Below are 13,519 nucleotides of genomic sequence, written 5' to 3' on the forward strand. Positions count from 1 at the left end.
TCACAGAACTGGTGTATTGAAAGACAGACACATGTATAAACGTAACTCTATACATAATATTTATAGGTATATACATACACAGCCACACATCAGAGGCTTACATGCAGACATATACTACACACATATTCATGCACTCTTCCCTTCAGGACACATTACCTTCCCCTACTTGATGAAACACTGAAGGCTGTTGGCTGTGAGAGACTTGCTGAGCTCCCCTGCAAACCACTGCCAGGCCACATTACTGGCTTGTGTTTAAAGAGCTGGAAGAACAACGAGAGAGGAAATGCCTTCACTGATTTCAGAGAGGGTAGAAATTCAGCCAGACTTTGTAAAGGAAGAGCAAGAAGGTCTCTGTTAAGCATACAGCTCTGCAAAGAGGCATTTGATTAGAGAGAGTTATTTCCCAGCTCATACAAATTCTACTGGGCAATGGTATCTGTATCATTGGCTGTACTTGTGTCATACCACATTGAAAATGTTACAAAAGTGTGTCTTAAAATAACCAGCTAAACTAAGTTTACAGTTCTAGAGATAGGACCTCAGACCCTTTAATGCACTGCTTCCTCACCAAAAACTATCACGCAAAATACAGGGAGTAATAAACCTCTAAATTAGTATGAAGCATTTCCTCAGCATCATCACTGAGATGAGATCTTGGCTGACTCCTGAGTATAGGGAGCAGTTTATATTAAAGCCATTTCCCACCATGAGACTGAGAAGGCAAGCAATGAACAATAATTTTCAAAGATGTTTCTACAACAATGTTTTATTAAATATGAAAGAGCGTACATACAGGTGTTATTCTGAGGACATAAATTACACAAGGATTACAGGTTCTGTCAGAAAAGCACAATAATGAAACATCTTTACATTTCAAACTTTTCTTGTTAGCTTTTAACAAATAAGTCTATTTCTGTTGCAAACAAGTAATGAGTGCTATTGAACTTTTGCAAATTCCCACAAAAACATCATGCTTAGTAGGATAGTTTAACTATTGTAAATATGAAATCAGAATTAGATTCCTAAATAACATGATGGAAGAGATTTACTACTTAAGATAAATGACACACTGAAATAGGAGCTGAGACAAAATTGGTCATTCATTAGAAAAAAATTCCACTTCAGACACTATGTTTGAGTCTGCTTTCTTTACTTGCAGGAATAATCACTGTGATTAAATGTAATGAGCAGAACCGGCCTAAATATTTGTAAATGTAACCATCAATTTTTAGATGTGCTGATTTTCACTGATTTTCCCACTGAAAAAACCCCACACCTACAGATCTATTTCCTTACATTTTAAAAGGTTCTTCTGCAGAGGGCCAACCAAGCCTATGTATGATGTCCACGTCCTCCATGGTCATCTGCACTGCTCGCTACTGCATCCTACGTATGTGTTTAGGGATATCATCAAGGCACCAGACTGAGTTACCACTGACTTGTGAGAGAAGAACTAGTCTGTGCAAGTCCTAAGACAATGTTTTTTTAAACTTCAGGTAAACAGGAATGTAATTTCATCATAATGAAAGCTCTCAATTTGACACTCGGAAGACTATTCAGATAAAATACGTTATAAGCATGTGGTTTGGGTTGTTTTGCTAGGAATTAACAGAGGTGCTTTAATATATTAATACAAACATTAACAGAGTGAATCAAGCTAATATTACTGCAGGCTGTAGTCTAATTTCCAAAAGAAGTCATGAAACGTAATTTCTTAGAATGGTAAGTTATGTAACTAAGGACTTCACATTTATTTTTAAAACCACAAAAGTGGGGTAGTATTCCTGATATCTTTCAAAACGTTCTGCAAAAAACACAGCTTGAGCCTGCACACGCTAGAATATATAAGCAGTCCCAGTGACCTCCAAGGTAAGCATTCTCATATGGCAAAGTGCTGCAGGAATCTCTTTGCTTTTTGTCAGAGAATGCTTAATAAAAGTGCAATATAGTGAAGCAAATAATCTAATTATTATGCCTTTATTATTAGATGAAAAATAGTCAGATATTTTATAATTGTGCCTTTTGTAGGGCAAGCATTCTGCTTTGCCTAGAGCCAGACCACGTTAGAAGAGGTAGGCAGGGTATGCCCACACATTTTCTTTCCCAGGATGGCAACAACCCAAAGCAGTTCTGTGGTACAATCCCACCTACAGATAAAATACTGTGCTGCCCAGTCTCACAGTTATTTCTGTTTTGACGGAAGCTGACATGAGGTTTGCTTTTCCTTTCCACCCAGGCATGTTCTCCCTTTTGTCTCCTCAGCACCCTACCGTTCCCCACCCAGCCTCTTTTCTTCCTGAGATGTCCAAAGCACATTAAGCTTTGGAACCTGAGAATTTGGAGGTATTTTTTGACACTGCAGGGCTGCATCTGTACCGTACCATGCTATCTCCTGCTATACTATTACAGTTACAATATAAATCTCCTAACTATTTGATACCTGATGCCTTTCCCATATAAATAGAAAAAAAAACCCCAGCGTACCATTCAGCCATTAATATACGAGACTTGCTCTAAGAGTGACCTTTGCCTTTCACAAGTCCTCCTTTCCAAACAAATATTGAGGGATAATTTCCAAAACCCCAGCTATGAAAAACTTGTTGAAGTAGACAATTTCACAGTAAAACAAAGAAAAATATATCCAGAAAATAACACTCTTTCAAAATTAAAACTTATATACATCAAGAAGAAGTTGAGTTTTTTTCCTCATTCTTTTATCAGTTCTATATTACCTGTAGATAAGCAATGTTATCACTAGGAGTTATGAATAGGAAAAACAAATCCAGTGAAATAAGTGTCATGTCTTTTTTAAAACCTTTGAGAGATCAAGAAAATTCAGCAGTCAACTTTAGTATTACAACTAATTTCAATTCAGGCAGCAAAAGACTGTTTAAGCTTAATTCCCTATGATTCTGAGTATCCAAGATAGATCTTTCAGCACAGTCCAATAAGCCTTGTCACTGCACTTATAATCACCTCTGGGCACAAATTAAGTTTTCTATGGATGGAACTCAACCATGAACGCACTATTTATGCTTCTTGTTTTATGGTTTGTTTTAGAATTCTTAATAGATTAAGCTGGTTTAATATTTACCACAAATTTGGTGCTATTTAGCAAAACTGAGCTTTAACTGCACCTGCAATGCACATACATGTGTGGAAGAATTTATGTGATGAGTTTAACATACTAGAACAGAAATATTTAAAACATTAATACTGTATCAGAATGTTTTCTAATCAAGAATCTACACTGAAAATATGTCAATAAGTGTTATTTAATTTTGCATATTACACTTAAACTAAAGAAACTAAATCCTCTGGATTCAATATAGTGAGCTTTTTCCTATGGAAGGGAAAACTACCACTCAAAACTTTGAAATTTTTGGATATCTAGTGAGCCCAGATAACTGTTTTGAGCACTCCTATTTGTCAGTCAGAATTTTTTAGGAAACCAGTATTCTACATTGCATGCTACAGACTGCTATGTCAACAGCCTGTATTTCTATATTTTCAGGTTTTTTCCCTACTTAACTGAGGTCTAATTCATGGCAACTTCCACGAGAAAAGTTCATCTCACTGGACTGAGATGCTTATGTCCAAGTATATCTACTTTAAAGAGAATGGTTATCCTCCATTCACATCCTACTAGTATTTTAGTGATTAGCCCTGTAGAATCCAGTAACAAGTGGCAGATAACTACCTTGAACAATTTCACTCCGGGACTATTTTGAATTGTGGGTTTTGAAAAGAAAGAACAGCTTTCTGTAAAAAAAATTGCTTTCATGTGAGGTATATTAAACTTGTAAACTGAACTTAACTGGTACAGAACAATGCCTGACAAGCTCAAAACCATGAACAAATTGCAATCATTAAATACTCCTATGATATATCCAACTCAAAACACCTGCAGCCCAGGTTTTTAAGGTCATTGAAATGCCAAAGGTACAGGTAGGCATTTTTAAAGTCACTCAATGATCATATGGTTAATTCCAATGGATTGAAAAGCCGGAACTTTCTGGAAAAGTGCTAAATGCCTGTCTGGATCTTTAAGTTTTTAAGTGAAGTTAAAAGCTGATGCATAGCATGGAAACAAGGATTCTTCACAAATTCAGCTGTTCCCAGACAAATACTGCATTTATGCCACACAACAGAGTTTTTTAACTGGGCAATAGTTTTCCGCTGTTTGACTTATACACAGGCCTGAACAGTCTCCTCCTGTTGCGTGAGAAAAAGGCAATTGAGACTTAGCTGGAGCAGGTGAAGGTGGTGAGGTGGTAGCCCATGCTGGCCTCCAGGGTTTCTCAGTGGAAGAGGATGTACAGTAGAGCTGTATCGCCATCTTGTTGTATGTACGGATGGTACATTGTCAAAATTTAATAATGGGCACTTAGCAATTGAGACCATTTAGAGAATGACCCTTCAATTTAATTAGAACTGTAAAATGGCTTCACATTTCTGGGATTAACCTTTTTAGATGGAAACAGATGTTCCAGAAAGGGCTTAGATTACAAATGAATGGTCCCTCGATTTAGAAACTAAGCAGCTGTAAAAAGCTACAATTTCAAAACATAATTAAACTGGTCAGTTTTATAGTTTCTACATGCTGACTTCTAAATGATACAAAAATATTGAAGTATTTTGAGTCATTTGAAGATCTGCTCAGTGTAATGTGATTAAGATTTTCCAATAGAAAACTGGTTGTTAGCATTTACTTCAAAAAACCCCATATTGTTTTGGGAGTGGGTAATGTAAATGTAATGGACAGTAAGATCACTTTTAACTTTGCATTAAATTGCATTGGCCTTCTTGCAAACATAAGCCTGCGATTTCCACATTTCACTCCCTCACTAGCAACGGAAATATCTCAAGTTAGAATTAAGTTTTGATTATGTTGATCTACATTAAATACAGGGTACATAAGAAAATTCTTAGCATGTTTTTTACAGGGCACCCAACTAAAATCTTTACAAAAGATAATTATTCATTCTTCCATGTAACAGACACAGATCCCACTTTTATAAATGTACCCTTATGTTCACTCGCCAATAAAATAGTAAACAAATCAACTTTTTAAACCATTTTTTATAAATTATTAAAGTATTTTTACTGACACTCTGCAACAATATACAAAAATAATACTACAAGAGTACTGCTCGGTCTGGCCTACCCCTCATTTCACAGAAAAGCAGAGGTTATGGGGGATGCCTGGTGATCAATCATCGCTGTAGATGTCTCCTGCAAACGGTAGGTGTACATGGCTGCCCGTGACATTGGGAAGTCGAGAGAGATCAGGCAGGTTCTGGATGCGTGACCTGAGTTCTTTCCGTACTTGGGACACTCTGGCTAACTTGCGTTTGTACTCCTGCAGGGCAGAAGAATTCAGTATAAGGTTTTCTTGCTCATCCCTACTACTTACTGCACATGTGATTTTACAAACAAAGCATTCCTTCTGCAAGACAGGTAAACAGCCTTGAACAGGTGAGAACCCAGAGATCTGGGTATTTAGGAGACAGAGGTGTCAGCTCCAGCATTTTCCCAGCAACGGACTTTAAAAGCATAGCCATGGGATTATTTTGCTTTGAATTCTAAGAACATAAATGCTAAACAAGGAAGACAATCCCAACTAACACAACCACATGCATTTCTCTATGTATCTAGGAGAACAGGACTATTCTTAAAACTTAATTAAGGATAGTTGTTACACATATTCCACTATCAATAACAGAGGCTGGAAGGATAAACTTACTGATGTCAAAAAAGTTATTTTCATCTCATACTGCTGAAATAATAAAAACCAACCAAATGCCCCTTAACTAGGCCTAATAGGCCCCACTGAGCTGACCAATGGTAAGTATTCTGTATTAACTTTTATAATAAATAATATATTTCCTCAGTACATTTATGGATTTAATCTTGGGTTTTCAGAAACTTTTTGAATTGGGAACTTTAGATTTCATACTGTGTTGGAATACAGGTCAAACAACTTGTAATTGATATATTTAATGATTATGAGGAACTTTTTACTTGAAACAACATTAAATAAATAAAGTTCAACATTGTAAATCAGTGCACTAGAAGATAGTCAGTGGTCACCTCTTAAGAACGAGAGACATAATGGAGAAGAATACCAGCTTTTATAAATGAAAACAGTTATTCCAAAAATGAAAGAAGATTAATGTATAATTCACAGGAACATTTGAATTTCAAATAGTTGGAAATTGTGGAAAGCAGAAGAAACTAACCACTAGCAGACAAAGCAGTGTTTCATGAAAAAATACCACAATTCAGAACACATCAAATGCAGATGCTTTCTAGTGTGGCTGCAGATTTTGCTGCAGCCTGGGAATGGCTGGAAGTAACAACACATAGGTAATCTACAACTTGGATAATCAGCCCATGGATAACCAAGGTCTCATGACTGTAACAACTTCTAAATAACAGTGGGGGAAAATTCTATATGATCCTGCAACAGTGACAAATATAAACACTTGATAGTTCCAGCAAGTATGAAAACACTGTGCAAATGTTAATTAAAGGTAACAATTGGGCTGTTTCTATACAAGCTCTAAATGTAATTTTAAAAATGTTACTATACTGTTAATAACATGGAGTAACAAAGAAGAACAATGGAAAGACCTTTTGGTAGTAGAACCAAAATGTAGTAAAGAATGTTAGATAACTGGGACACAATTAGGATTACTGGACAAGGTACAACACACATTAAAAAGTTTGCAACTACTAAAGCAGCAGCATGACCTTCTTACCAAGGGCAGTAAGAGAACCATGAGATACCTTAATTTCTTAATGAGAATAGTAATGGGTAGCTAAAAAAACATATCAAATCTTTACACAGAAGAAAGAAAAAATGTCCCTGAATTAGGATCATCAATGCCTTGGTATCATTTATATTTCAAAATCAAATATTACATGCAGATTCTTACGAGATACTAAACACAGTGAAAATACCACATATGCCCAGTCAGTGGAACTGTAAACACCTGCTAACAGTACACAGGGTAAAGCAGCATTTATTTTAGGATACAGGTGGCCAAAGAAATCTTTCAACTGTGAGTCCCTTGGTCCAGTGAAAACCATCACTTGCTCACACTTGTCCAAAATGTTCTCTTTGGTGCAAGTGACTTCAGGACATGGCTGTGGAAATGAAGGTCTGTATCCTGACACTGTATCCGTACAGTAAGACCCAAAGGCCACAAATAGTTCACTGTTTGATACTTGACTTTACAGCAGCATCCAGAGGTCTCACCAAGCAGACTCTGTGCAAGACGCGTAGTCTTTCGTCAGCATTGTAAAAGGCCAACCACAGGCATTCTCACTATGCATTTTAGTCCAGGATGCAGAGACTCCTGACTATTATTCTAGGGAATAGGTTTTAATGCCAGAGGACAAGACCAGCTTCAGGTTTCATTGTTTACTAAAACAACCAATTTGGTGCTATACAGAATACTAGTCACCTAGAATTCCTGTTTTCAGAAGGAGGATGCCTCGAGATTGATCACTGGGCAACAAGGGTTTCGAGGAAGCCAGGTGATCTGGCCTCCACTGTGGAAGATGCACTGCTATACAGAAGAGGATGAAGAGAATTGTAAGCAGAATCAATACACTCCAGAGGCCTAAAAATCATAAAATATATTAACTATAAAATCCCTCCTGCAGTTAATTCTTGTGAAGAGATGAATCCTGTCCAAGTTTATTCTCCATCAATGAGGAGTGTAAAGCAACAAATTGGTATCCCTTCACAAGCTTAAAGCCTGAAGCTAGGCAAATAGACAGTCACTTAGCAACAGACTCAGCAGCTACATTCTTGCTAGACTTTACTCCAAAACCTGAAATGTGCCTTATATTAGATTGTCAGTTGCTTGACTCCTTTAAAGTTCCCTTTAGCTGATAATAAATCATTTCCATAACAACATTGCATTTCTGACATCCAGCATTTTCCATATAAATTCTGCCTGGGACTTGTTGCCTAGTGACTATCAGCTTGATCAATACTACTAACAGTAGGTTTCTTTTCCTCACTAAGGAAAATGTTCTCATAAATTCTATCTCCCACATAACAGAGTCATCTTCCTCTCACCAACATCTCTAGCATAATGCACTCTAGGGAGTAAAAATTTGTTTCTTAAGCCTTCTCAGAAATATGAAACTCTGAGAAAATTTGCTCCAAGTTTTTACTGTAAAACTAGAGTAAAAAAAAAAAAAAGTAAGTAAGGTTTTATAGTTGATTGTATTATTGATGCAATGTAAGGTAGAGAATGCAGTTTTAATCCAATTTTGGTAATCCAAAGCATATGGGAGATCTGAAACTGCAGGTTAGATGTTCACAGCAATCTTCCCCCATAAGCAGAAAAATTATTCACCTACCCAGAGCACCTAATTTCCCATGACACTCCTGAAACTATTCTAGAAATCACTGGAGCTGTCCAGTTTTTATGACTGGTGAGCAAGTCTGAAAGAGGACTGATTTTCCCAAGTACAGTGACTCAGCAATTTAGAGGTATTTTCAAGGCAGCTGCTGTTCACAGTTTGGTTCTATTTAAAACCATTAGTCTCTTCTGAAAGGTGTGCTTGTGTATTTTTAAGGCTGTTATTATAGTCCTGGCATGACCTAAGTAGTCCTGGACTGCTAGAATACAAGTATTAAGTACTCATTATCAACAACACCCACTATATGTACAGCCTTTACTGTTTTATCCTAATAGCATGCACATGTCTCTACAACCTTTTTTCTCAGTGTGTATATTAGGAGTGTGATAATGAAAGCAGAGAAGCGGGAACTGGGATATCTAGGTGTTATTTCTAGTATTGTTGCTCCATTAGAAATGCTGGACATTATACAATCAAGTAACAATTCAATTCTATTTTTGAGACTTTTAACTGTGGAAATCCTCATGGGGAATTTCAATTTGATTGTCATTACGCTGATTTTAGATAAACTTCAAAATACCTATGTAAAAATGAGGCAAGATTTGAGATATTTACTTCAAAGAGTCAAGGACAGGCAGAGGTATGATGCTTTCTTTTGTTACACTGAGCCTAATTTGCATTTCTTCCTACCTATGCAGAACCTTACTCTTGGGATATATGGGCAACCTGATGTTTGGAATTAAAGTCTCTTCCATTTCTCCAATGGCTTAAGCTAACACTGCTTTCAGGCAGTATTTGTTTGTACTTCCAGTCATAAAAGCAGGTTTATGAGGTAATTAGAACTTATTTTGCTCATTAGAGCCCCACAAATTACTACGGTCTCCATTATTTGACAGTGTAGATGGATATTTCATGAAAGCAGTGCTAACAACATATGGATTCAGAATCTAGATCAATAGTGATTCTCTATCAAAAAATACCAGGCAAAAACGCCAAATAATTTTTGATTAGACATTACAGATATCATAAATAATAAAAATGTGGGCAGGTCAAACAAGCTGTGCACTGCAGAGAATATATTCCCTTCCAAATAAAATAAATCTTTATATAGATGTTCTGCAATGGGAAAGTAGTACAGATAAAAAACTTCATGGATATGCTTTCCCTTTATAACACTGATATTACTTTGAACCTTCATCTGATCACTGAAGCTATGGAATGCACCAAAATACTGTCTGGTAGAACACGTATAGCAAAGCAAGAATAAAAGTTTTGCAGGAAAGAGCAATATTTAATCTGCATCCTCGTTAGCTACAGAAAGGTAAGGTGGAAATAAATACTTCAATTCAGAAAAACAAAACCCAGACATTTAAAAGGCTTTTAAGGTGCTGAGGGCGTGTGTGTGTACATCAGCGTCCACGGCCTGTAAGTACACAGTATTTAAAATTCAGATCTCTGACTTTCTAGGTCCATTCCAACACACAGTTTCAGGTGCAGATATCAGAGCTGCATCACAGAGCAAAGGCTTCTCCTGTACTGTGTCCAACAGTGCAGAAACTACCAGACCTCCTCAAAGGCTCAGAAGAAAGCAAATGTCATGTGATAGCCTGGTATCTAGATTCTGAAGTTCAGAATCACAGCATTTACAGACTCCAGCTTGCTAGACTCTACCTCACCCAGTCTGGGTATTTTTCTGCAAGGAAGACTGACAACTAGACTTCCAGGATTCAGGTAAGCCTCATCACTATCATCTCAGAAAACAGATGAGCAGCCTTAAATTTTGCACTGCCTTTAAAAATTTGGCATAGCTCGCATTTGTCAGCAGTACAATTAAAAGCTCAACCTACTTACCAGTGTTTAGGATCCATGATACCCTGAAATAACTTTTAAGAGACTGAACCAACATCCATAAGCTTCACACAACAAGGCAGAAGAACTAAGGACAGTTATGACAAACTTAAGAAAGGACTGACTTGGCTAACCTTTCATTGCACATTGCCAGCTTCCTAGAGAAGAAATTTCTGGAAGCAAGCTTCAAATTTTTAAATCGACATTAATATCTAACTCTCTTGCATTTTGTCTTGCTAGGTTTTGAACTATGTAAATAGCACTGAAGAAATGTTGACTGCTCTGTTTATTCCTTTTTGTTCTACGCACTGCCCCATGCATTACTTACTGTACACATTATTTATTCTCTGCATAGATTTACTAATATTCTCAAAGGTTTCTAATGGCAAGCTTCACCACTACAAAACAAAATTTATTCTTCAGAAACCTTCGAGCTGACAGATGAAAATGAAATGCATTCTCTAATTCTGGGTATCCCAGGTTTTTTAGTACTTAAAATTTCCAAGAAATTAACACTTTGAAGAAATTTTCTAAGCTAAAGTATTAGAGAATCTTCAGCTTGTCTGCAAACAAAGCAATAGGAAACAATGAACTCAGAAGTCTGAAACCCACAAACTAAACTAGCAACCATCTGGGGAAATGTGACTTTGTCTACCATCAACTGTTATGTTGTGGTACAGACTGGAATACACTGCAGATCTTCAAATCACAAAATCTTGTCTGGAATATTAGCAGATAGAAACAAAGCATTTTATCAGGACATTTTCCATCGGAAGTGTGACTAGCAGAAATGTGAAGTCCTTCTTACTGGCCACAAATTATTCTTCCTATTTCTTGAAAATGCATTTTTTGTCCAGCTCCTTCCAGCCTTAAACAGTATCTCAAATCTCATTCACTGCAGCCTTGACTCCTGGTCTCCATCTCCATTCCTGGAACATTGCTCCTAGAACCAACTTGTGCCCAAGAAGGACGTTCAGTGTCTCTCAGACTCCTATCATAGCTGTATTCAGACACAATAAAAACACTTGCAACTGTTTTTGGCCTACCCCTACCCATTTCTAGCTTTTCTCATTCTGATGTAAATTTCTCCAATCCTGGTCTCCATTTATTCTCTCTATAGTTCTGGTTTCGGTTACACCTGTTTCTCCCCAGTCCTATACTAGGCATGTCCCTATTTTCCACTTATATAATATCTTCATCAGATCTACTAACTCATATCAGTTTTTGCTTCCATTGTTTTAGTCCAAATGAATTCCAGTTCATTTCAATCCTACATGGTATTACACTCTTCTGCCTGGTCATTCCCCTCTCAGCCAGCTCATCTCCTATTCCAATCTTTACTATCTTTATTGTTATGTCAACTCCTGGATCTCTTCTTAATCTCCACAGCCTCTGGTGCTAAGTTCCATATGAACTTATCCAAGTTTTATGTTCAAATCCATCAGCTCCCATCTCCCCATTATTTAGACTCATGGGAGTCATGGACAATCCCATTGAAGAAGTTCTTTGTTCTCACATCACAGAGAGGAAGTAGCCAAGCAGTACATGTACAGCCTAGAGAACAACTGTACATGCTTGTAATTGCAGAAGGCTTCTTTAGCCCAGGCTGGAAAACTCTCTGGCAGTGATCTTAACAGGAGTTAGCAATGTTTTAAGTAATCTCTGATAAGCATATTAAAAGTAGTATTTTTTTCCAAAGGCTTATAAATTCATTACATTTAGGTTCATTTTCATTAGTATATCAAAATGCATGTCCCTTCAGAAAAAAAGGATTTCCCCATTTCATAATTTGAGAAAACACATGAATTACTTAATCTTAAAGCTAATCATTTTATTATAAACTTGTCTTTAGCCTTTCTGTTCAAGACTGTATTGCCAAAAAGTTGCTCAGGACTTGCAAGCCTTCAGGGAGGTGGTGGAATCACCATCCCTGGAGTTGTTCAAGAGGCACCTGGATAGGGTAGTGGGTGATGTGGTTTAGGGGTTACATTGGTAGTGCTGAGTGGACAGTTGGGTTGGATTGGCCTGATGATTCTATGAGCAAACTTAATTAGCAGACTGGCTTAATTACCAGACTGGCTTTGTTTATATTTATCTCCCCTCAATCATAAAAGGTCCAGGGTGATAAATATTATATTTATAAAATAAATTACTATATAAAGACATTGATTTAATTAGACAATCTCAATGGGACTATGATTTAATTTAAAGCATTCCAGGATGGCAGATATGAGCAGCAGCTGAAATGAAAGATGGCTGCCTGAGGTTACACTCGGTCTACCTGTGTTTCATTATCTGATACAGCATTTATTTAGCCATTATAATAAACTCAAAGCTACATACTTCCAAGAGATGCTTAAATTATACTGAATTCTTAAGTTTCAAAAACTGGCTGACAGTATGAAGCTTTGGAGAACTTTTGATGATAAGTAATCAAGTACTTCAGAACAATTCTGAGCAATTTTGCTCAAATACTCAAGTTGCTACTCTGCACAGGCACACAAGGGATAAAGCAGAACAGCACTGAAAATAAGAAAATAGAAAAAAATTAAATGGCTGGAAGCTTATAGATAGCTTCTTGAAGTTTCACTTATTCACAGAAGATCTACATGAAACCCAAATTAAAGGATATCAGTGTTTCATTTTAGAAAAATTTAAAGTGAGTGAAGGATTTTGATGGTCTATGAGAAAAGCATGCCTTTAGCAAAGCATTTAAGAACTATTGTGTAAAGTCTTCAGGCTCAAATATTTACTGAACCTAACAGATGAACTGTAAAAATTCAGATGTGTCAGATGCACACTCTTCAGTTCACGCATCCCTCGCCTTTGGGTCATTACAACAATCTCAATTCCAACTTCAGATTTCACATGTGCAACTCTCTCAACCTAATGCTTTAAGTGTTAAACCACAAAAATGTGGACTGTGTAGTTAATTATTTAGCAGACACATATAGATTTCTCAAAGCATGAAACTGATGTAAAGCCAAGACAGCATGTACTTATTTTGAAGATGAAATTGAATGTAAGAATGAAAGTTAACACTGCAGGTCACTAAGTAGGGATTTATCTATTGCTAGCCATGTTACAACTCTCTCAGATCTTTGTTAAAGACAGATCTACATAATGTAGAAGCATAAAACCTAGTTTTATTGTAGCAAGGCTAAGCACTAGTAGCAGTCTAATCCAAGCGGAGAACTTAAAGCAGGGTAAAATATTATAGCTGTTGCAGCTGCAGTATACAACCACTCAAGTGTTAACCTGCAGTCAAGAAAGAAAATGAGAAAGC

General features: G+C 36.8%; 1 protein-coding gene across 1 annotated transcript in view; it reads right to left on the reverse strand.

The window, feature by feature from the left end:
* Window positions 1–746: 746 nt before the first annotated feature.
* RPRD1A (regulation of nuclear pre-mRNA domain containing 1A) overlaps window positions 747–13,519 on the reverse strand; it is a 43,903-nt gene continuing 31,130 nt past the window's right edge. The window contains exon 7 of the mRNA XM_066185413.1: window positions 747–5,362. Within this exon, the coding sequence (XP_066041510.1) occupies window positions 5,213–5,362 (150 nt within the window). The 3' untranslated portion in view covers window positions 747–5,212. The remainder of the gene's footprint in view (window positions 5,363–13,519) is intronic.

Source organism: Chamaea fasciata, unplaced genomic scaffold, assembly GCF_029207755.1.
Source record: "Chamaea fasciata isolate MVZ Bird 193981 ecotype frontalis unplaced genomic scaffold, bChaFas1.0.hap1 SCAF_1, whole genome shotgun sequence".
In the NCBI taxonomy this organism is placed as follows: Eukaryota; Metazoa; Chordata; class Aves; order Passeriformes; family Sylviidae; genus Chamaea; species Chamaea fasciata.